Below are 25445 nucleotides of genomic sequence, written 5' to 3' on the forward strand. Positions count from 1 at the left end.
TCATATATACATTCATGCTGAAAGATAGAAACCAACACCCGACATTATGCTACTATTACTTTGTAAATACGGTTCGCTGCTGAGCTAACTGGTGGGTTGGAATTACATTTCCTTCCCTGATTTCATGACCTCTGTGACACCACTGGACAATTCCAACCAATCAAGGTCAAATGGATTAACTTTTACTCCCGTTATTTAAAACTATACAACATCATAATGTTCATTTTAAACTAACGCCCTACTTATATATTTTCACCCAGTATTTCAGATTGCTGTCTTGATTTCGCGCATCATTTGCTCGGATCACCTCCACGTTCTCAGACTCTGCATCCCACTAGTCCAGGCGGCTGCCTTTGCCCGGGACCGCCTGCTCCAGTCTGGCCAACTTGCCCTGTATCTCCTGCAGACTCGCCCATCCTAGGGCTTCGCTTCCTCTCCTGGGTCTGTGATCCTTTGTCCTGCATCTGCCTTTGCTCTCCTGGAGGTCACTCTCGGGTAACTTCTTTTAAAGGGCCGTGTATGGGGAACGTGATCGGATTCTTTGCTCGGTTTTGTTTTGCTGTCCCTCGGGCCCGGGGCCTGGCCCACTGGGGTCTCCGAAGGGTGCACCCCTCCTGCCTCCCAGCCGCCAGGGGTGCGGCTGCAGGACTGATTCTAGTTCCTTCGTAATTGATGGCTCCCCGTTGAAGCCCTTAACTTGATCTTCTCCAGCTGGTGCCTTGCCAGCGCCCGCGGAGACGCCTAGGGCAGGGCCTCCCCGCCCGGGTTCGCGCGCCCGGGGCCCCTCCTAGAAGGGCCGCAGCCGGGCCCTTGACATGCGCAGCCCGCGCGCCTGGGCCCGGGTCCCGCTCCCGCCCGCCGCCCCGGCCCCCGGCCCCCGAGCAGAGCCGGCGTTCCTGGCACGCGTGCGGCCGAGGCCCCCGCGGTGCTCGGCCCCGGCCCGGGGTACGGCTGCCCGGGACGCACGGGGTCCCGAGAGCGCGGAGACGCGGCCTCCTCCGGGGAGGGCGCCCGGCTGCTGCCGCGGCCCCGGGACGGCGGCCCTGAGGTAGCGGCGGGCGGCGGACGGTGGGCGGCGGGGTGGTGGGGCGGCGGCGAGCGCGGCTGCCCGGGAGGCTCCGGGCGCTCCGTGCGGCAGCGCCCAGCCCCGCGGCTGCTGGGGGCTTATTGCGGGTGCCGAGAGGGTCCTGGGCATGAACGGGACCCCCGGGGTGGGAGGCACACGGTGTGCAGCCCCGGGGTGCACACAGTGGGTGCAGTCCCGGGCGCCGCGGATCCGGGTGGTGCCTGGACCGAGTCCCACGAGCAGCACTTCAGGCAGCCCTGGGACAGTTTGCTGGTCGGTTACTGTTTTATTTTACTCATTCCCATTTTCAACATCTAGGAGCTCTTTCTTGGTCCCTGTTCAGTCCTTTCTTGCGCCATCCTGTTCTTGTTTGAAGGCTATAATATTTTCTCAACATTCGTGAAATACTAGATTTTTTAAATTGTCTGCTATTGGAGGCAGTCTGCATAGTGCTTGAGAGGACGGCCCGCAGAAGCAGAAAGCCCAGGCAGGGGTGAATCTCAGCTACGTTGTGGCTTTGTGTCCTTGGGGAACTTGTCTTAGTTTCTATCTTTCCGTGTTTTTTTTTTCTTCAAACACATACAAAATACTTATCATACAAAAATGCGGTAATCGCCAAATTATCGATTTATTAAACTTGGAAAAAGTATGAACATATTTTCTGACTCTAAAAACAAAATTTTACATTTTCACTACTCAAGTCAACTTACCTCCCACTTCTAAAAGTTGTACATTTTTGGTTTAAAAAATATCACTCTAAAAGGGTCCCAATTAAATTTTTTATGCCATTAAAAAACCAAAATATCTTCCAAATTTACTGTGTTGAATGAAATAATGTTTGCAACATAAACTTATTTAAATAGTTTTCACATCAGTAATAGGCCAATCAATATATAAACTAAATGTCCTCTTAATATAAATAGGAAATACTAATGGTAGTATCACAATGGAACTTAAAAGCTGTCAATTCACATACAATAATCAATTAATTGATTAGGCTAGTGAAATTTAAATATGGTTAGTCACTGTATTTCTCAGAATAAATCATGCTGACCTCCTCATCAAGTGTATACCAGTTTCATTATCTCCCATTCTCTATTCTTCTCATCTCTGAGTTGGAATAGCTCTGTGAAGAGCATGTAGAAGTGGCCCAGGATTGGTGGTGGTGTATCTTTGGTTTCTGCTTCTGACCCTTGGTAGGTTTGTAAAGCCTAGAGGGATCTCTACTAACATGTTTCACTCTTCATTTTTCCAGTCTTCTTTGTTTTTCTGCCTTTTCGTCTTCCTTTGCCTGCCCGCGTAGAATTGCCAGTTCAGATTTATGTAAATCTCTTTCTTGACACCTGGAAATTTCAGCAGCAGCAATTTTCCTGTTTTCTGTCTTTCCCCTTATTCCTTTTCAGGTCTCGAAAGCTGTTTTTTCTTCTGGATGTAACTTGCTAATACGAATTTTAGTTTAAACTGTCATTGGTGCTCTTTCTGCTATTTTTTTCTTTCTCTTAACTTCTTTTAAATATGGGAAACATATTTCGTTGACCTTTATGCACTTTTTTTGTTTTTGCATTCTGTTTTTTTTTATGCATTCTGTTTTTTGCAAGTTTCAGCTGGTAATTTCTGTCTATTCTTTGTTCCTCTTTGTACTTTTGATCACCTTCTTGTTTACTGTGAAGTAAACGTACATAGGTATGTCCTCTACCTTTAACTTGAAGATTTTCTTTATTCCCTCTGCTCTAGTTTTCCAATTCGGAATTGACATTTTTTTCTTTCTTCTAGAATCAGAAATTTTAATACAATTTCTCATGCTGTTATACTTTATCCTGCATTCTCCCAGGGTAAGCTTCTAGAACTTCTCCCATAAATGTTGGCTTCTCTTTGTGTTTATTTCTCACTTTTTCTTTCCTCATAATTGTCTAGTGCTCTTGTCACCCTCCTGTTTGCTGAGTAACTTTCAGAATCTACCATTTCTCCTGGAAGAATATGTGATACTTTGTCCACAGGAACTCTGGCTGATATTGCTTTGAAAGCTCCCTGTGTTTCTGACAAACTGACAAAACCCGTATGTCAATTGTTCTGGATACGGAGGTCAATTCATCGTTAATTGTTTTCTCTTTTTTAATTAGATCTTCATATATCGACCTCTGCTCTTACTGAAAAGTGTTCATTGACTTTTTAACTTTCCATTATTTCTCTGAGCTTTATATTTGTATTTATGAAATTGTGAAAAATCACCATTTTTTTTTTCCCTGCTGGGTCGCTTCTTTTCCCTGCTGCTGAAATCTTTTTACATCACTATGTATTTTGGCCAATTGTTGCTGGATTTTTGCTCTTCCTATTTTCCTGCTGATAATTTACTTGCCAATTCTTCTACCACACTATGCTCAGTAATGAAGTCTTCGGTTTTTAAATTCCTTGTAGAAATTTCTGTGATTATCTTTTTATGCTACTAACTTGATTTTTTAAACTTCTGCTATGTGTATGATCTTTGCTTTCATAGTCTGACTTCTTTTCCACTTCTAGTTTCGAAGCTGAAAAGGTCCGATTCGGTCTGATGTACCAGAACAGCCACAATTCTATGCCAACACTTCCATGAGGGCAGCCGTCTTTCCCATAGAATCTCTGGGACCTCAGACCGGACAGCCCGAACGGTTCAGGCAGAGGGCGCTATGGAGCCGGCAGACGGGATGTGTGTAGCCTGTGGATGCTCCGCAAGGAGAGGTGGGTGCACTGCGCCTTAATTTTTTGTCTATAAAATGGGGTAGTAAGTCCCTACCTCATAAGGCTATTATGATTGAAATTATTGTATGTAAACTCAGAATAGTTTATAGCTCAAATTAGCATCTCTAGTTCCTCAAGTCAGTGTTTCTGCATGTCAGCCTTGCTGATTGTTTTTAGTGCTGCTGGCATTTCTCATTTGCCTCATTGTCGTGGATGACCAGTCGTGCTTTGAAAAGGCTTGGATCACTAAAGCTTTCTCTGCTGTTGTATGACCAGGATGGTTTTCCTCACGAGTCCCTCTAATGGGAAGAGTTTTGACTGAGCGTGCCATGCACATTGCTGGTCTAGATGCATACGTCCACAATACGCCTTCACTTTAGGGGCTGGTGAGTGGGGCTGAATGTCAGACTGTGGATGGCTTTCATACATATCTAACCCTTTTTACAGGTTTTCAGCTAATACGCCATTAATGGGGACTGGTGATGATATCGTGGGGTGATGGATATTGTGAAAAGAATGTACAAAATACAAATAAAGTCTTCACCCAAGTTCTGCACATGATAAGAGAGAAGAATCAATTGCTCAATTGCAAGTGAAATGTTTTTATCACTTTGAAATAGTGTCCCAAGATTTTTTTTGAAAGTGATAGGCTATTGACTTGCTAAAATGGGGGTAATTATAGAATCAATGCGATTTATTTGCAGAATTTTTTTTTAGAATTCTAGAATCACTTGTGATTTATTGTAGATTCTTAAATGTTGTTGATTCAAAAATAGGACAAGGGCTTTAAAATTTGTTCCCCTGAGGTAATGGTGTGTGTTGGGCCACAGGAGAGGAGAATAGGTAAAGTAGGATATTTTCTTCAGTACACAAGCCCTATAAAGCCGAAAGTGGAGTAAGAACTTCCTGCACTAATCTTAGGAGGTGCTCGATAGCATTGCATGTTTCTCTACTGAATTAGATTTTAATCTTCCTGTGATATCATTTGTTCTTTCCTTGCTGGCTTGAAGTAAGACTTCCCTTCCAGAATTCTACGAAGCCAGTTTCCTATAGAGCAATTTACAATCAAGTATTTTCATTAACATTTCGTGAAAAGAACACTGAATGAACATTCAAGATCGATAGATTTCTAAAGCCGCTTTTCCTTCTTACTTACTATCTGACTTAGAAACCAGTGTTCATACCAAGCTCGCACTTCCTAAACAATTCACATTCTTGGAAGGTAGAAAGAGATTCTTACAGTGTAATGGGTGTCCTGTCATTCAGAGTATTCCAGAAGATGCTTAAAAACCACTCTTTAGACTTTTGTGGAATTTTTATGTAATAAGAAGATTGAATGCAATGGTCCTAAAAAATCTCTCCAAACCCTGAGACTCAGTGATTTTCTGCTTTAGTTCTATGGAAAGAAGGTAGAGATGGAATGAAGAAGGGGATCAGCTTGTTACTTAGGTCTGCATTTATTTCAGCCTTGGTCTCTGGAGTTGCTCCAGGCTTTCTACGGTTGTGCTCTGCCTGTCCATTCGGACTCCATCCAGAGTTACACGCTTTCTTGGTTATCTTTCTGTTCTTTCCCAGCATGTACATACAAGTATTCTTAAGTCAAAGGCAGGTAGATGCACACCATTAGCTGGAGAGGTAGTCAGTCAATACAAGCACAAGATTTCTTTGAGTCTTTATTCTTCATTTTAAAAAATCTATGGCAATTTAAAATTATACATCATATCTGTTTCTGTTTTAACATAAAACAGTATTTTAAATGATCAGTCACAAGGGGCAGGGGAGGTGAATAACTTGACCCAACCATCCAGGAAGATATGCCTCTGGTTTCCTTATATGCTCAAGGCAAGTGCACTATTGCTTAAGGACCTTAGGTCAACATGTTGGACTGGACTCAGGTTTATTATACATGATTTTCCCACAACCCTTGGACCTGCTTCTGCAAGGCCCACGTTCTCCAATACACCAGGTCCTCACTCCATGTGGAAGGGGCAACCGTACCCTGGGAGAGGGGCATCTGTTACGTAAATAGCCCCCTCTCCGTTCATTCATGCTTCTCTTTCACTTGATTCTGTGAGCTGTTTACAATGGCATATTCTAGTAGAATTACTTCAGAAGCTGTCTTAACTGGATCTGAATGTACCTCACTGAAGTAATAAAATCCTTGCCCTCGAAAAGGGGTGTATACTATGTGTTACATTTTGCTACAATTCATGATGTGTCTTTGGAGAAGAATTGTGCATTTTATATAGTTTGCCAAGGACAATTTCAAAATGCATAACATCATTAATCTCACTGACAGCATCTCTAACGGCCTCACTCTATAAGAGTTTTGCCAAATGCAGACTAAGACGCCGACAATCATACATCTGCTCCCAACCGATTGTTTCAGATGTATCATCTGGTGAAAAGAAAACCCAATTCAGGAAAAGAAGTCATCCTTGAAGCATTTCTTCTCTAATTAAGTCAACAGATGTTGTTTGAAGTGTATACCTAGGGAGTTTATTACTGAGTTTTAAAAAGTAGGAGGAATCCACAGTTTTGCCTTCCTAATAATTGTTGTTTTTATCAGTGTAGCCAGCCTTGTAATGACTGGTAATCATCAAGAATTTGTGATGGCTGTCATTTTCAATAGTTTGAATGGCGTTTACTAAAAGCACTGTTACTTGCGTTATTGTCTGTAGCTCATTGCTCCTCAGTAGGATGTCTGATCTCCCTCTTGTGGTGGGAGGCTGGACAGAGCTGGCCTGGTTCACATAGGCTCAAGGTCCTGGGCAGACAGCAGAGGTTTTCACGGCTTCTGTGGTTGTGTGGAAGTGAAGAACATGCAGAGAAGTCAGACGTCTAAGTCAGAAATGCGCAGCTAAACCCGTTTCCCAGGCAAGAGCCTGCAGCAGGCAGCGGTTGACTGGTACAGCCTGTGGGTCCACAAGCCAGTGAAAATGTAAACAAGCACCTGCCAGTAGGAAGGGGCAAGTGAGATGGTAATCCTGGCAGATAGCCGGAGGGTGAGCTCTTGCTGCCTTCCTGTGAGAAGCCGGGACAGAAGGGGACCCGGTGACCCATCTAGGCTTCTGCTTCTTTATCTGTCTCCCACACTCCCTGTCCAGCAAGGGTGTAGAGAAGATCAAATTTTATCTTGTATATGAAGTCTAATTTTCATTATTTTTATGGTTGAAATTTGTGATATGATTAAGAAATATATGGAAAGATAGATAACCTGACAAAATGAAGCTCTGTGTTAAAAATATTTTCTTTTGTTTTTTTTTGAAAGAACAAAATAGGATGAAGCATTTGGGTATGTTATTTTCTGTAAATCTACTCTTGTTCATTTCTAACCAAAGTGTTTAATTAGCATCTGTGATTGCTGAACAGTTGTGATAGTCATAGTTGGTGAACAAACTGTTCTATTGATTGTTGCTGTGGCAAGTTCTGGTAAATTCACAGATCAAAACTTATATACAAGGGAAAATCCCAGTATGAAAGAATTGGATGTTTTTAAATACCAGGTCTTTAAATTATCTACCTACTTTGACAGTTTTAGTGTCTTGATTAAATATTTTATGGTGATACTACTTAAGATAAAATGTAAAAGCTAATTTATTGTGACATCTCTTCATGTAAAAGGTTCCCAAGCTGATTTATTACCAAGCTGAAGCAAGTCAGTGAACACAACCATGTCTAAAGAGACTTAGCAATTTCCTTCCACACTCCTAGTCAAACAACTTCTACTAAACAATTTATATGAAAAACAGGGTCTTTAATTTTACAAGACTCCACTTTATTTTCCTATGATATATTCTTTAGTTTCATTCTCCAATTCAATTTAGTACCTGCTATGTTCTGTACTAGGTAATAAATTTGGAACACTATGCCCAATTATAATTCATTTTAATACCTGCACATTTGAGGAAACTTAATGTTGAAGATTCAGACATAGTTCTTCTCAGACTTGATTCTTCACTTATCATCTTCTACTTAACAGAAAAGTAGTTAATCAGTTTCCAACTCGATGCTGTATTTTTCCAAGTTTTCTAATTACCTCTCACCCTAGTGATTTTTTCTTCGTAAATTTGTTGTGTTATGTCATCCCCCCTTTTGATAGGGGGAAATTTTATATATATATACACACACACACACACACATGCACTACATATAATAGGCCTTATAATTATATATTAAAGGACTTGGAGGAAAAAAATATGTATTCTACATATTATATTATATAATTATTTAATCAGAGTTTAGTTGGGGCAGACGGGGTTAAGGGACTACTCCTAATGCTTTATTTACAACTATAGAAAAACCTAGTGAAATGGAAAACTAATAACACAAATAGGAAAAAAACTGTTTTCATCAATTTAATGTACTTACTTTTTATTTCATCTAGAAAGTATTTGAGATGGATTATGCAAAAGGAAAAGGAGATCTTTACAATATGGTTCATAAAATAGAACCAAAAGAGGGGACGCCCATGCCAGCCAAAGGCCAACAGAGTCACTTGTGTTTGAGTGTAAAACCTGTAGCTTCCTCCAGCCTTGATGAAGAGGGAAACTGTAAATTGTAAATCATCCATTAAATAACACGATGAAATAACTGCCTGCACATATTTGGGGGATGACATTTTCCTAGTGAGAGATATGGCTCCTGTACACCAAGAGAGGGAATAAGGTATCAGTGATAATCTGAATATTAGATTCACACCAAATAAATGTACTAAATTTGCATGATTAATTTTGAGAACAACCTAAGATAAAAACTCATAGCCAACAACTGAGAGGCAGTTGTACAGATGCGATGACATAGATGTCATTGTCCCAATGGGCAGCCGCCTTGTGGCCTGACTCGATCCAAAGAGGTTGGTGCTGGACGCTGGGGCACATTTGGGAACAAAATAGCCATAGTCTCTGCCTTCGTGGAGCTTACATTTTGTTAGAGGAGTCAGAAAATCAAGTAAAAGATTTAAGAATATAATAAGTACAAACTGTGAGAGACACTAAGAAGAAAATTAACACTTCAATCAAGAGTTAAGGGGGTAGGGGGGTCTTGTTTTGATCTAGTGTCAGGGAAGGCTGTTTTAAGGCGATGACATTAGGGGGCGATGTTGGAGTACATAGAGCAGTGAACAGGTGCGTACCCCAAGACAGTCTTTCCTAACTACCTTTCTGCTAGACTTTCAATATGCGCCATCTAAGCAAGGCATTTAAGACTATGTCCTCTAGGCAACTGGCCTGAACTGCAGGTATTCTGTATAGCTAATTAAGGAAATTTCTTGTATTTTAGAAACCGACAAGCTGGTGATATAGCTAATATCCTATTATAAATATTAACAAGCTTAATATTTTAACTCAAATGAAAAAGGTGTGCTGTGGACTGAACTGTGTTCCCCCCAAAATTCATACCTAGCCCTCAATGCAATGGTATTTGGAGATGTGGCTTTTGGTGAGTAAATTAAGTATAGATGAGGAGGACATGAGGATGGGACACCTGATGGGATTAGTGTCCTTAAAAGAAGAGGCACCCGGGAGCTTGCTCCCCCCCCACCCGGAGGACACAGTGAGAAGGCAGGTATCTGCAAGCCAGGAAGAGCACCCTCTCCAGGGAAGTCAGGGAACTGAATCAGCCAGCACCTTGACCTTGGGACTCCCCTGCCTCCAGAACTACGAGGAGGACATACCGTGGGTCAGGTAGGTAAGCCACCTAGCCTGTGGTGTTTTGTTATGGCAGCCTGAGCTGACTAACACAGAAATGGGGCTGAAGAAATAGTAGGCTTTAGAGAGGAGAGTTGTAAGATGTGAAAGAAATACAGAAATGTGATCCACATGCTTGTTTTAAATCCTAATTATGTTACTGATGAAAGTGTAGTGAGTCCAGGTCTTTTACATTCAGAGGGCTCCTCTGGATCTTAGTGCCCACGGCTGCCCTGCACCCAGCCATCTGGTTCTCACAAGCCTGCAGGCTGGACAAAGAGGGTCCGGCCTCCCAGGTTTGAGTAGTTATCTCAGTCCACCTGCTTATGAGGAGCTAGTGATTCTCCTTAGTTCAATAATGCAATCTTGTAATATATTTCTTAACTGGTTCCTTTTTATTGGAAAAAAACTATTTGCATAAAAATTTAAGTGAAAACAAGCATACAGTGAAAAGTAATTCTTCTAACCCCAATCCCAGAGTCTCCAACCTCCTTCTCCAAAGGCTGCCAGTGCTAAATAGCCCCTGGGGTATAAGTCAAGATGTACTTAATGTACACGTAACTATGGATATTTGTGTTATACACACACACTTAAATTCAAATGGCAAAATTGTACAAATAATATCTTACGACAAAGCAAAAATTCTGTAATGTCCTTAATTAAGTGACATGAGGGCCAAAGAATAGAGGAGAGAGACAGGGAAGGTTGTCAATCAGTAGTCGTGGGCCAGAATTAGCCAGAGATGCCACCTTCCTGGATGACGTTCATTTCACGATCACCTGGAAGGTCCCCAGGACCACCGCCTCCCCCTTGCTCATGACCAGCGTCTGACCATCATCAACAGCCCACCCACCAGCCTTCCGTGGACTAACCATCTACCCCTGGACTCTACCCACTTCATGTCGGTCCACCTTCCTATTATAGCCAATGTGAACTTAGAGAACTTTCTTTCCTTGAGATTCCCTCATAAATATGCTGTTCTTTGAGTCGGATGGACAAGTTGTCTCTCTGAACTGGCCCTGCTGATGGTGAAGCGGAAACTTCCTGCCCCAGGTCTCTGTCTGTATCTGGCTGCATCTGCAAAGCTTAGTAGCTGTTTTATTTCAGAGACCCTTTGGTCTCTAGTTTGTGATTTGTCCCTTATACCACCTTTTCTTTCAATGAGCAAATGTGTCTTGGAGGTCATACAGTGCATTTTATGTATCTTGATTTATTTAACCTGTTGCCCTTTGATGCTTCTATTTGTTTTCCCAGCCTTTGCTGTTATTAATGATGTGGAAATGAACATCCTGTATAAATACTTTTGTGTACATGTGTGAGAATATCTGGAGGATTAAATCCCTAGATTGGAATTGCTAGGTCAAAGGAGATACATATTTAAATTTCCCCATATAGCTCTCAATTATATCACAGATTTTAGCAATTATAATAATAATGACATATTAGACTTCACATTTAAGCAATTGCCAAACTGCCTTCCGAAAAGGAAGCAGCAATTTTACTCCTACCAGTAAGAACTGAAAATACCTGTGTGTCCAACTGTGCTGTGACTACTTTACTTCAATAACTTGTGACATAACCTGAGCATGATTATTATTCCCAATTTAAAATCGAGTTAACTGAGGCACAGAAAGGTTAAACATCTTGACAAAGTCACAGAGAATTAAGTGAACAAACAGAAATCTGAGTTCAACAGTCCCCCGTCTTACCTATTATGCTGTATGGGCTGCCTCAGTTTCCGTCCCAGCTCTCCCACCTAAAGCAGATGACCTTGGTCAAGTTATTTGCCTCCATCTGTAATTTCTCTATATGCAAAAAAGGAGATAAAATGTATGTCAAAGCACTGATGTGGGGATAAAATGAGATAGAGGGAAAATCTCCTGCAGAAGGGGCTAAGCAAACATAAGTTCTCTCCTTCCCTGTTGAGATAATATATGAATTACAGAGAAAAATAAACCATTTCCCTGGTTAACCCTTTTCAATGACATGGAAACTAAAGAAGCAACTATGACCCTTTTTGATGCTATGCTACAGCAGTAAAGCCAACAGAAATGATGATTTGTGGTGGAATTCCCCTCCCTGTCTTTTTTGTACAGTCTTTAATTCTGATTGGTTGAGACTTGGCCCAGCTTCACAGTGTTAATAGATTTACAGTCCCTAGAAACCAGACTGAGAAGTAAGAGTCATTTGAACCTGCAAGAACTGGTTTCCCCACATATTCAGATTTCTCAGAGTTCTATTTACTATCATCCATTAATCTTTAGCTAATTATAAACTTGAGGTCAAGTGCCAACCTATGAAGAGGAATTGAAGGCAATATATAGATGTTCAGCTACAAAGTATATTATGGATTAAAGTATATAATGACTCAGAGAAACTTTGTACTATCAAGTGAGACCTTCTCATCAAAATTTTTCACACTTTTGTAGGGCAGTCAAATCTGGTGAGATTTCCCTGTACACTAGGTGAGACCTCAGCCCACAGGAGGGTTCTTGACTCTGATCGAGAAAGAATTCACTAGCAGGTCAAGCAGGTACAAGCAAAGAGTAGTTTAATAAAGCAAAGTACACACTTGAGGAGGGTGTGTGGATGTGCGCCAGGCATGAGTTGCACAGTAGGCTCTTAGAGCTGGAGTTTAAGCAGGGGTGGACTATTCATCAGGTTAGGTGGGGTTTTCTCGGAATGGGGAGGGGATTTCTGGGAAATAGGGTGACACCCTCTTTTTGTCCTTAGATGGTCTTCCTGGACCTGTCATGGTACCAAGGGGTGTGGTTTTAGTATGCTAATGAGCATATAATGTACTTTGAGGTGAAGTCAGTGTCAACTCCATGTTGGAGCTACTCAGCTTTGGCAGGTCTGGTATCTACACCCTCCTTCCCCACATCCTGCTAGAACATTTTCCAAAGAATGTTTAGCTATAAACGAGCATCTAACTGAATGTAAACACTGGCTAAAGTCTCCAGTTCCCTCCCGGCTCATGTCTGGCTGTCCATGTACTGTAAGACACCTACTGTGACCCTATTGTTAAATTTTGTTTCCCTCAATATGATACAACAGTTGAGTCAATAGTGATTTAACAGCTCTTCTCTTGGGAGTTTTCTTAGGAACAAGCAATCCAAAGAGCCATGCTTGCTTCCCACACAGCAGTTGAGAAAAGGAGGCCGCCTGCTCTTCTCTGAACTGAGATGAGAGCAGTGACTCAGCCACAGTCATTCTCTCACTGGGCAGCTGTGTCCGGGGAGGTCCCTCCCCATGCGCCAGGTGAGACCTCAACCTGGACCGGGAGGGCTCTTGACTCTGAACGAGAATTCTTTCTCGAGCAGGTCGGATGAATGCAGGTGAGTAAGGAATTCATTAAAGCAAGAGCAGCAGGGAATGGCAGCTGCGTTGCAGGCAGCAGAGAGCAAGGAAACTCAACTAGGACAGAGCAACTGAAGACTTGTGCTGAAGTCTAGGAAATAGAATGAACAAAGTAACAAAGATGCTCACCACTGGAAGAGCACAGCGACAAAATGCAGTAAGTTGAGCAGTGAGAATTTTTTATTTAAGGCAAAAAGTACACACTCGAAGAAAGAGCAGTGAAGGCAGCCTCAGAGGCGAGGCTCGCCCAAGGGCTTAGGATTCTGTCCTTTAAGGCTTTCAAGAATGGGGCAGAGGGCGGGGGTGGGGGCTGTTGAGTGTAGGCTTGACTTGTGGTCTCATGATGTCTCTCTCCAGTGAAGGACATTATGTCCTCATCTACAGTCAGTCCTCTAGATAATTCTGTAAGATTAATTTAACAAAAGGAATGAATTGATCTTGTTCTTCTCTAAAATAGTGATTACCCTCAAGCCAGGGGAATGTGTCAATTAAGACTGCTTGCCCTGCCCTAGGATAGGGTGGTCTATTGTCTGATTACCAAAGAATATGTTAGGAATCTTACCTCCTGACTCTGGTTTTTAAATGGAATCTTGGCCTTAAGATGGAGTCTTTCTGTTCTTATTATACCATTTATATCTTGGCTTTTTTTTGAAAATTAACCATGATGTGTATTACCTGTCCCTGCCCCTACATCAGTTCTTTCTGCCTGAGTCCTTAAGATCCAGCCTGTTCCCTTGATTCTCCTCCAAGGGCCTGGGTAGAATAAGGGCTGGGAAAAGCTATTTTGCTGGAAACTGCTGAGCATAGCCTTCGATGGACGTTCTTTGGGATTCACAGTCCGGAGACGGTACCGGAAGAATGACTCACCCACTTAATTCCTCCAGACGTGTTCCCTCTGAAGGGTGCAGGTGGTCTGTCGTCTCTGCTCGTCTCTGAGTGGCAAGTAGAGCTCAAAGAGAGGCTCAAAATAGAAAGCAGGACATATAGACATGGCTGAGTTGACATAATGGTTTTTATGTGATTCAGAGAACTCAAAACCACATAAAAATGTCAAAATCAAAATATCCCTGTTTTTTACAGCCAGGTTTTATAAAACAACAAACTCTCTGACAATTATACTCGCTCTGTCTTTCACGTCACTCCTCACTCTCACCTGATCCATGACCTTTTATCTGTGAGCCCTGATGCTCTGTCCCATCCACAGTGTGCTCTGTACCCCATTCCTTCAGCACCAGTGATGCTGGCCTGCAGCGGTGTGAGATTTATTCATTCATTTCTTCCGCCAACACTGACTGAGGCCGAGCACTGTTCAGGCACTGGAGTGAATATGCTTCCCTCCTTCCCTCCCCTCCTCCCTTCCTCTCTCTCCTTTCCTTTCTGCAGATTACTTATTTTTATGTGAAAATTTAATCTTTTGTCTGTTTCAATTGAGTAAAATGCATCTATATGGTTTCAAAAAAGCCAAGTCACGATGTCATATAACACCAAAAAGCTTATAGAAAAGATTTCTAGATGATGTAATTTAGGAAAGAAAGAATCTCAGATTGGAAACATTTTTTTAAATGATCCTATGGAAAAAGCTTCTGTTCATCTCATTAGTACTATCCCTATTGTACATTTACAAAAATGTTTCAGAGGCTTCATCTGGATATTTTACAATTAGCTTTTCACCTTGAGAAAAATACAATTACTTCTTCCTTTAAAAATTTTATGTACTCTGGTCAAAATTGAACACGTCATGCTATAATGTATCTCCTTGGGGCCAATACATAGCAAAAGTGTACAAAAATATAAAAGAAAAAAAACCCAAAACACATGTCTGGTTTCAAAATCTATTAAGCATCCCTGGGCAGCAGGAACAGAAGAGAAGTGCAAAATGTTGAGCAGAACTGAGGCCACAGCCACTCTGGGCTGCAGTTCTGAAGTGCTGGGGGCAGCTGGGGGTTCAGGAAGGAAAAACGGAAGTAGTTCCATGGAAGTCAGAAGATGGGAGCCACATTTGAAAACAGGGATTAGGTGGGGCTCCTTCTGGTGAAAGGGTGAAAATCTGCAGCTACCCGCTGCTTGGGGTGTCAAGGATCAGACATGCTTGGGGGACGCCCCAAATGCCCCTGGCCTGGAACCTAATGTCACAGCCCCGCTGAGACCGTGAGGGTGTTCTGCAATTCCCCTTCCAGATACCTGGTTTGGAAGTGAGGTTCAGGACATTGAGAGAGTGAAGCTGCAAGATGTGAAGAAGTGTGAGGAAAGGAAGGGGGAAAATCTCCTTCAAAATGAGACTTCAAAATGCAATTTCAGGACAGAGAGAGAGTTCTCCTGCCATGCGAGTGATCCAGCCAAAAACAAGCAACTATAACACAATTTCATTCCAGGTGAAGTTTTTGGAATTGTCTAGCTAAAACTTTAGCATAAGTATGCATTGAATACTTAAGGACAAAAATGAAAAGATGACATATTATAAAATTGTGTGTGTGTGTATATATACATACATACATACATATATATATATATATAAAATTAGAAAAATATGAAAAACAAATTAAACAAGTCAGGCAAAGTAAAAGCAGAATGACTAGACATCTTGGAAATTAAAATCTATTGATGAAAATTAAAAACTCAAAACATAGGATAATCTTTGGAACAGAGACAATAAAACAGAAAAGAATAACTTGGAAAATGTCATTTTTACCCAGGTCACAGCATGAAGAATAAAATATGAAGGAATGTTAAGTAGAGAGGTCATATACCCCTGGACGCCTTGAGAGTTCCAGTCTACATCTCTTGCCCTGATATAATTATTAGTGGCCCCCCTTAGCTTTCACATATGTCCCAGTTTAAACAGTAAGTTATATGGTCACCCAAGTGTTAAGAATATATAGGATAGACCGAAAGACAAGACTGCTGAAAGGAAGAGCTAGAAAGAATCACAAAGAAGTAATATTTGAAGAGAAAGACCTACAAATTTTTCCAAATTGAATAAAGACATTCAACCTCAAATTGAAAGTGAACTCTAAGAACTAATAAGGACCTATACAAATATATTCACACCTACACTGATCATAGTTAAACTGGAAAATATCAAGGTAATTAAAGATACTTTTGCTAGCCACTTGGAGGAAAGATTACCAACATAAGTGGTAATTAAACATTAAAACAAGCAAATTTTTCACCAGCAACAGTAGATGCCAGAAATAAAGAGGATTCACCCAGACAACACAAGAGCAAAAACAAAGTGTACTTACAGGACTCATTGGAAATATAAATAAGATAAAACTATAATGACATAAGAGCTATGCAAACAGAACAAAAAATGAGAATAAAAGAAACTCAGTAGCAACCAGAGTCTAAGAATACAAGAAAACATCTCACCAGTGTGTCATACTGTGGAAAGCCTGTTAAGGACATGAATTGAATAAAATAAGAGCTTAAATGTAAGATGATAACAACACAGAATGAAATAACAATGGAAATTGAAAATATAAGGAAGCAAATTGAAACTACAATGACACCATTACAGAACTAACACACAAATTACATACAGAAAGGAATCCAATGGACATGGCTGGAAAATAAATTACCTCCACCGAGGAAAGGCTTGAGATAAGTGCAGTAAAATCCAAAGAAAAAGATAAAAATATTAATGGAAATACAAAATAATAGCTTTGGAGGAGTGTCAAAGATGGCATTACACAAGGATGATACGTGTCCCTGAGTCAGAACTCAGTAAATGAATCAGACAGTGTATTTCAATAACAAATAGAAAAATAGTCCTGAAATGCAGGAATGGAAGACTGCACAACTCAAAAGTGTGCCGTATTCCAAGACAAATCTATTCAAATCATATTCTTTTCATTACTGAATTTTGAGGCTAAGTAAAAAATTCTCCTGTCTTCCAGAGATAAATAGGAAGTCTCTTATAACTGAGAATAAAAGCAGACTGGGCTCCGCCTTCTCCAAAGTACATTCCAGGCTAGGGGACAATGGGGCAATGTCTGCTAAACTCAAAAGGAAAAGAAATATGATTCAAAAATACTGCATCCAGCCAAGATCCTGTTCAAGAATAAAGACCACAAACAGATCTTCTCAAATGTGAAAGAATGAAAGGATTATAGCATGCATTAGCTTTCTTGAAGGATCAAAAAAATGACCCAGGGGTGGAATCTAGCCAATCAAGAAGTGAACAGAGACCCCGTGGTAAACAGTGGCTCCTGACACGCTGAACGCTAGAAGACGGGAAGGTCCCAGCACCAGGAGCAAGAGTGGCCCAAGTGCTCTGTGACCAGTCAAGTAGTTCTTCAGGTCTAAAGGCAGTAGACATGGTCTGCTCTGGACAGAGAGTAAAAGCCCTTGCAAAGTATTTTAGATAAACTCCTTGACACAAAATCCGTGCAAGAGGAGATCAAAGTTGAGCATTTAGGAATGAAGATGTAGTTTAAAAAAAAAGGTTATGACTATTAAATCTATTTAAACAGAACTAAGAATGCTGAGAATTAGGATTACAAAATATCTATGGCACAAAAGTTTAAAATGTTTAACTTCAGTGTCTTAATGTCAACTAAAATTAATTATTTTTATGAAAAAGAGAATGTAGATTCTGATAGTGGTTCAAGATGACAGACTGAGCACATGTGTTGATGGATTCTCTCTCCAAAGACTGGATTAATGTGATAATAAAAGTTAAAAAAAGAAAAAAGAGAACAAGGCAAGGACCAGTAGTTGACAAGAGAATTCAGTAAGTTTCTGAAGTCCAAAAAGCAGATGAAGGGGTACAGGTATGAGGGTGGGATATAGACCTACGGCTGATTAAAAAAATTTAAATGATTAGTTAAAAAGGTGAAGATAAAGTAGTCACCCCAAATCTCTCACCTCTCGTAGCCCAAAAAACCAATCAAAGCTGAACAAGACAGTTCTTTTCCATAAAAATTAAATGGTCTGGGAAACCCAAATAGAGATGTTGACACTTTGAATAAAATCTGTTCTATCTTCTCATTTCAGGGTTCTTCAGCTTAAGGGCGAGGTCACTACCAATAAGCATTTAAAGAAACTACTTACACATAATTTCCAGTCCACTTTCCCATAATTCTAAAGCAATGGGCAACAATGAGTCATCTGACATTTGAGGGAATCTAGAATGAACCATATTTACAGTTAGGATAATTACATCAATGTTCATTGATTTTTCAGCTTTTAAGGGCTAAACAAAAGCAAAGCGTAAAAAACTTAACTGTAGTTGTGGAACCAAAGGCATTTTTTTCAGTCTTGCCAATATTAAAGTAAAAAGGCTTGCAAAATTAAGAGACAGGAAAGGGGGAGAACTTGAGGGCCTCTCCTTACAAGGTAAGGAGTCAAAGTAGATTATTTTCTGTCACCAGTGGAGTAAAAATAAAGGGAAAGGATGTATTATTGGGAGTACAGATGTGATCAGAAGAGGAACTAGGAGTAGAGAAATAATTATTGTGACAGGAAGGAGAGAGGGAAGTTTAGGGAAGTATAAATGAGCTAATTCCTCATTTACCATGGCTAGAAGTCAACAGACAATGTTTAAAATCATGACTAACCAATTTAGAATTATAAGAGTCTACAAACTGAAAATATAATCATATTAAATAGTATCTCTTTTTATAAAATAATTTCTGATGTCTATTCACCTATCTAAAGGAATGTATAAAGAGATGTTTATCATAATATTCAGCTAATATTTCCAAATAGTAGGATTCGAGGAGAGTTTTCACATTGCTCCTTGTAATTTTCTGTATTCCTTGGATAATGTATGTCTTCTTATCACTTTCATAACAATGACATCATTCTTGTAGACTCTGAATGCTGGCAGGGTAATTAGATAAAAGTGAAGCAGGCAGGCCACTAATTTCTTACAAACACCCAAGTGAGAAAATATCATGGCATAAGTTAAGAGGTTACCTTGGAAATTGAGAGGTGTGACCTAACTGGTGGCATAATTTGGAGGAAGAAAAGCAGGCTTGAATGTCAGTGGTTGGCAGGAGGAGAGTCCAGGGCGATGCTGAAGTTTCTCATTTGACCTACTGGGACTGTGGAGACTGCAAGACAGAAATCTTATTGTGTACTCTGATCCTTATTACACAGATATTTCAAAGAACGTTTTCAAAAATAACAAAGATTTAGTATTAAATGAAAATGTACTAGGTGGAAGGGATTAATTATGATCCTAAAGGAAAATGGAAGGGATTAAATATAATGTCCAAAGAAAGCAAAATAATATTAGTATAACACTACAAAATCCAGCTGAAATATTTGTAAAAAATATGGGCAAGGGCCACTCTGTGCATTTTCTCTTCTCGTAGAGAAAAAAGTTATTTACGTAGAGTAGAAAATCTAATGGGCTATTTCCTTTATGAAGGAGGTGACAGGTGGTTGTCTGTTGGAGTGTGAAAAACAAGTAGAATCCTTTGGATGTAATTTGAAAAGAACTAATCAAATGACAAAAACACAAGTGAGGAATAATTCCCCCCTCCTCTTGGAAATTTCTCTATGCAGAAATTGAGGAGGGTACTGGAACTAGGAGAAATAGTAAATGATGTGTTTTGATTGAATTTAAACTATTGTCATGATTGCCAACAAACTAGATATAAATTATTTTTTTAATATAAACAATGAAAATATTCTTATCTTACAAAATACATTCAATGTAGTTTTCTGCTTCACCTGTAATTTTAAAAATGATTTTTAAAATGATTTATATACAAGTCTTCTGAAGTACAATACATGAAAATTGCAATATACTCTCTATTACAGCCCAAAGAAACTGACAAAGATCAAATTTTTACTTGAAATCAGTGGAGTTTTATAAACAAACCCTTTTTTATTTTTTTTATGCAGGGTGTGTGTGTGTGTGTGTGTGTGTGTGTGTGTGTGTGTGTGTGTGTGTGAGCTCTCATGCCAGTAGGTTGAGAATCTGAGAATTTATGTTTTATTTCTACTTCTGTCACAAACTAGTTCTTTCATTTTAGGAAAATTACTTAAACTGAGCCTCAGTTTTCTTATGAAATGTTTTTCTTTAAAATATTTTTCTATACAGTTATGAGGTACTCAAGTGACTGTGTAATTGAAAGTTTGTAAAAAAGTGTTCTGTTGGTCCATATACTCATAGGTACCCAAAAAGCCTTCTAATTTCATTCATCCCTATCTCTGCATGTAGGAAAATTTAAGTGAAGATAGAGTAACAGAGGAGTAAAAATATTTTTTCCTCTTGCTGTTACTCAGATGTGCATGGCAGGGCTGGCTGTGGAGAGGGCCACGCAACAGGGTCCCTGGGTTCCTGGCTCTTGAGCAGATTTTACTGAAGACTTGGATAAGGGCTGCTTTGTATTGTATTAATGGCCAGAAATGGGTTTTTCCATGAACCTATGAAGATTAATCCCTAGTAATATGTTCACATGCTTATATGGGTTAGAAAAATTTGCAGAAGTGAGATTTTTATTGCAATCAGTTAGAACTACTGTCATGTTTTACTGCAGCTTCTCCTCCCTCGTACTCCCCTTCCTGGCAGGACGTCCCAGTGCAACTATGGTGTGTTTAGGGTAATATACTGAACATGTGCCCAGCCAGTCCCACCTGCAGTCCCTCACTGCTAGCTATGCTGCATAGAGTGTGCTTCCGGAAGTACTCCACCGTTTCCTGCAACAACTCACGCATCACGTTACACAAAGGGGCCCACAGTTCCTAGTCTGAGAACCATGTGGATACGGAAGGAGAAATGACGTTTCAAGTATCTGGAAACAAATGAACCTGTTGGAGATTCTTCCAATAATCAGTTGCATAAAACTGTGAGTGAGGGTTTGGCTTTTACTGACTCTCAATCAAAACAGAAGTTCCTGCCTATCCAAGTGTACTCAATAATGACCAGAAATCTTATAATTCACGAAAAGAAATATGGTAGAGATTTCTCCAAATTGATGATAATCCCAAAATTTCATGACATTACCAATAACAAGTCTTAGAAGCAGAAAGTTTTTTTTTTTTTTTTTTTTTGTAGAAAATTATTTTTTATTGAAGGGTAGTTGACACACAGTATTACATTACATTAATTTCAGGTGTACAACATAGTGATTCAACATTTATATACATGATAATTCTAGGTACGAGCTATCACCATACCAAGTTGTTACAATATTTTGACTATATTCCTTATGCTATACATTTCATCCCGGTTACTTATTTATTTTACAATTGGAAGTGTGTACTTTTTTTGTTTGTTTGTTTGTGAGGGCATCTCTCATATTTATTGATCAAATGGTTGTTAACAACAATAAAATTCCGTATAGGGGATTCAATGCTCAATGCACAATCATTAATCCACCCCAAGCCTAATTTTGGTCAGTCTCCAATCTTCTGAAGCATAACAAACAAGTTCTTACATGGAGAACAAATTCTTACATAATGAATAAGTTACATAGTGAACAGTACAAGGGCAGTCATCACAGAAACTTTCGGTTTTGCTCATGCATTATGAACTATAAACAGTCAGTTCCAATATGAATACTCATTTGGTTTTTATACTTGATTTATATGTGGATACCACATTTCTCTCTTTATTATTATTATTTTTAATAAAATGCTGAAGTGGTAGGTAGATACAGGATAAAGGTAGAAAACATAGTTTAGTGTTGTAAGAGAGCAAATGTAGATGATCAGGTGTGTGCCTGTAGACTATGTGTTAATCCAAGCTAGACCAGGGCAGGAAAACATCCACATATGCAGAAGATTTCTCTCAGAACGGGGGGGTGAGGTTCTAAGCCTCACCTCTGTTGATCCCCAATTTCTCACCTGATGACCCCCCTGCGACTGTGCCTGTCTTAGGTTGTTCCTCCCTTGAGGAATCTTACCCGTCTCTGGCTAACCAGTCATCTTCCGGGGCCATACAGGGAAATGTAAAGTTGGTAAGTGAGAGAGGAGCCTTATTGTTTGAAATGGTGAGCTTTTTATTTCTTTGCATATTTATGCCCTGTGGCTTCTATGCCCAGCATTTGTCTTGAGGTATCTTTACTACTTGGAAGAATTATGATACTCGGTAAATTTGATATGAGGCACGAATTCTATTTAAGGGTTGTAATTAGGAAGGAAGAAGAAAAGCTATAGAAGTAGCAGGCGGAAGAAAACATGGGAAGATTGATTATTTCTTTGACATATCTTCTTGTAGAGTAACTTCAGCATGTATAGGTTTTAAGCTACTACTTAAATTGCGCACACACATTAATATAATAGGAGTATAGTTACATAACCAAAGCATATCTGTAATTACCAGCCATCTCCAGTGTAACCAAGAAAACCAGTTAGGCACCTTAGGCATTTGTGAAAACTTATCTATGATATGGTGGATATTGTCCAAATGAACTTGAACAGTCTGAGAGAAATCAGACAAATTAAAACAACCCATTCCTGGGGAATGTTCACATCCCTTATGTTCTTTTAACAGTAAATAGTCTTTAGTTGTAAGATTTTGGAGCGCTACAATTTGCACTTCTCCTAATTCTTGATTGAGTTCCAACAGTATAGATCCAGTCAAATTTGTTGTTTTACTGTATGCACAGGCCAGCTTAGATATCTCCTTCCTCATTCCCATGGCAAGTCCAGGAACTGGTGGGATGAGTGCATCTACAGCTGTAGCAGTATGTGGATCTTTGTTGGGGTTTTTTGATGATCATCTTCTGGCATGAGTCTTCCCGAGAGTGCTGATATTTGAAGTTCTCTTTCATATCGTATCTTAGTTCATTTTCGGGGTAGCCCAATTAGGCTTTGATCCTCTGTATAAACACAAACAGACCCTTTGCCTACACTTTTATATGCCATTTATACCCTTGTGTAGAACTCATTGGAGGTTACCACACAGGAACTGCCTTTTTTTTTTTCTTTATCACTAATCTACACTTACATGACGAATATTATGTTTACTAGGCTCTCCCCTATACCAGGTCCCCCCTATAAACCCCTTTACAGTCACTGTCCATCAGCATAGCAAAATGTTGTAGAATCACTACTTGCCTTCTCTGTGTTGTACAGCCCTCCCTTTTCTCCCACCCCCCCATGCATGTTAATCTTAATACCCCCCTACTTCTCCCCCCCCTTATCCCTCCGTATCCACCCATCCTCCCCAGTCCCTTTCCTTTTGGTACCTGTTAGTCCTTTCTTGGGTTCTGTGATTCTGCTGCTGTTTTGTTCCTTCAGTTTTTCCTTTGTTCTTATATTCCACAGATAAGTGAAATCATTTGGTATTTCTCTTTCTCCGCTTGCCTTGTTTCACTGAGCATAATACCCTCCAGCTCCATCCATGTTGCTGCAAATGGTTGGATTTGCCCTTTTCTTATGGCTGAGTAGTATTCCATTGTGTATATGTACCACATCTTCTTTATCCATTCATCTATCGATGGACATTTAGGTTCCTTCCAATTCTTGGCTATTGTAAATAGTGCTGCGATAAACATAGGGGTGCATCTGTCTTTCTCAAACTTGATTGCTGTGTTCTTAGGGTAAATTCCTAGGAGTGGAATTCCTGGGTCAAATGGTAAGTCTGTTTTGAGCATTTTGATGTACCTCCATACTGATTTCCACAATGGTTGAACTAACTTACATTCCCACCAGCAGTGTAGGAGGGTTCCCCTTTCTCCACAGCCTCGCCAACATTTGTTGTTGTTTGTCTTTTGGATGGCAGCCATCCTTACTGGTGTGAGGTGATACCTCATTGTAGTTTTAATTTGCATTTCTCTGATAATTAGCGATGTGGAGCATCTTTTCATGTGTCTGTTGGCCATCTGTATTTCTTTTTTGGAGAACTGTCTGTTCAGTTCCTCTGCCCATTTTTTAATTGGGTTATTTGTTTTTTGTTTGTTGAGACGTGTGAGCTCTTTATATATTCTGGACGTCAAGCCTTTATCGGATGTGTCATTTTCAAATATATTCTCCGATACTGTAGGGATCCTTCTTGTTCTATTGATGGTGTCTTTTGCTGTACAGAAGCTTTTCAGCTTAATATAGTCCCACTTGTTCATTTTTGCTGTTGTTTTCCTTGCCCGGGGAGATATGTTCAAGAAGAGGTCACTCATGTTTATGTCTAAGAGGTTTTTGCCTATGTTTTCTTACAAGAGTTTAATGGTTTCATGACTTACATTCAGGTCTTTGATCCATTTTGAGTTTACTTTTGTATATGGGGTTAGACAATGGTCCAGTTTCATTCTCCTACATGTAGCTGTCCAGTTTTGCCAGCACCATCTGTTGAAGAGACTGTCATTTTGCCATTGTATGTCCATGGCTCCTTTATCAAATATTAATTGACCATATATGTCTGGGTTAATGTCTGGATTCTCTAGTCTGTTCCATTGGTCTGTGGCTCTGCTCTTGTGCCAGTACCAAATTGTCTTGATTACTATGGCTTTATAGTAGAGCTTGAAGTTGGGGAGTGAGATCCCCCCTACTTTATTCTTCTTTCTCAGGATTGCTTTGGCTATTCGGGGTCTTTGGTGTTTCCATATGAATTTTTGAATTATTTATTCCAGTTCATTGAAGAATATTGCTGGTAGTTTCATAGGGATTGCATCAAATCTGTATATTGCTTTGGGCAGGATGGCCATTTTGACGATATTAATTCTTCCTAGCCAGGAGCATGGGATGAGTTTCCATCTGTTAGTGTCCCCTTTAATTTCTCTTAAGAGTGACTTGTAGTTTTCAGAGTATAAGTCCTTCACTTCTTTGGTTAGGTTTATTCCTAGGTATTTTATTTTTTTTGATGCAATTGTGAATGGAGTTGTTTTCCTGATTTCTCTTTCTGTTGGTTCATTGTTAGTGTATAGGAAAGCCACAGATTTCTGTGTGTTGATTTTGTATCCTGCAACTTTGCTGTATTCCGATATCAGTTCTAGTAGTTTTGAGGTGGAGTCTTTAGGGTTTTTTATGTACAGTATCATGTCATCTGCAAATAGTGATAGTTTAACTTCTTTACCAATCTGGATTCCTTGTATTTCTTTGTTTTGTCTGATTGCCTTGGCTAGGACCTCCAGTACTATGTTAAATAACAGTGGAGAGAGTGGGCATCCCTGTCTAGTTCCTGATCTCAGAGGAAATGCTTTCAGCTTCTTGCTGTTCAATATAATGTTGGCTGTGGGTTTATCATAGATGGCCTTTATTATGTTGAGGTACTTGCCCTCTATTCCCATTTTGCTGAGAGATTTTATCATGAATGGATGTTGAACTTTGTCAAATGCTTTTTCAGCATCTATGGAGATGATCATGTGGTTTTTGTCTTTCTTTTTGTTGATGTGGTGGATGATGTTGATGGACTTTCGAATGTTGTACCATCCTTGCATCCCTGGGATGAATCCCACTTGGTCGTGGTGTATGATCCTTTTGATGTATTTTTGAATTCGGTTTGCTAATATTTTGTTGAGTATTTTTGCGTCTATGTTCATCAGGGATATTGGTCTGTAGTTTTCTTTTTTGGTGGTGTCTTTGCCTGGTTTTGGTATTAGGGTGATGTTAGCTTCATAGAATGAGTTTGGGAGTATCCCCTCCTCCTCTATTTTTTGGAAAACTTTAAGGAGAATGGGTATTATGTCTTCCCTGTATGTCTAATAAAATTCCAATGTAAATCC

At 39.9% G+C, this 25445-nt stretch overlaps 1 protein-coding gene across 3 annotated transcripts in view; it reads left to right on the plus strand.

Annotated features, from left to right (window-relative positions):
* The first annotated feature begins 808 nt into the window (after window positions 1–808).
* Window positions 809–25445, plus strand: part of LOC130681330 (visual system homeobox 1-like) — a 167178-nt gene continuing 142541 nt past the window's right edge. For 2 of the 3 annotated variants that reach the window (XR_008994397.1, XR_008994398.1), the window contains exons 1-2: window positions 809–1048; window positions 3584–3781. Coding sequence is in view for 1 of the 3 variants with exons in the window: in XM_057494063.1 (XP_057350046.1) it covers window positions 816–1048; window positions 3584–3656 (306 nt within the window). In the remaining 2 variants the exon portion in view is untranslated. Of the gene's footprint in view, window positions 1049–3583; window positions 3782–4228; window positions 4297–25445 lie in introns of those variants that run through there. The other variant, XM_057494063.1, reaches the window with a different exon arrangement.

The sequence above is a fragment of the Manis pentadactyla genome, chromosome 16, assembly GCF_030020395.1.
Source record: "Manis pentadactyla isolate mManPen7 chromosome 16, mManPen7.hap1, whole genome shotgun sequence".
Taxonomy (NCBI): domain Eukaryota; kingdom Metazoa; phylum Chordata; class Mammalia; order Pholidota; family Manidae; genus Manis; species Manis pentadactyla.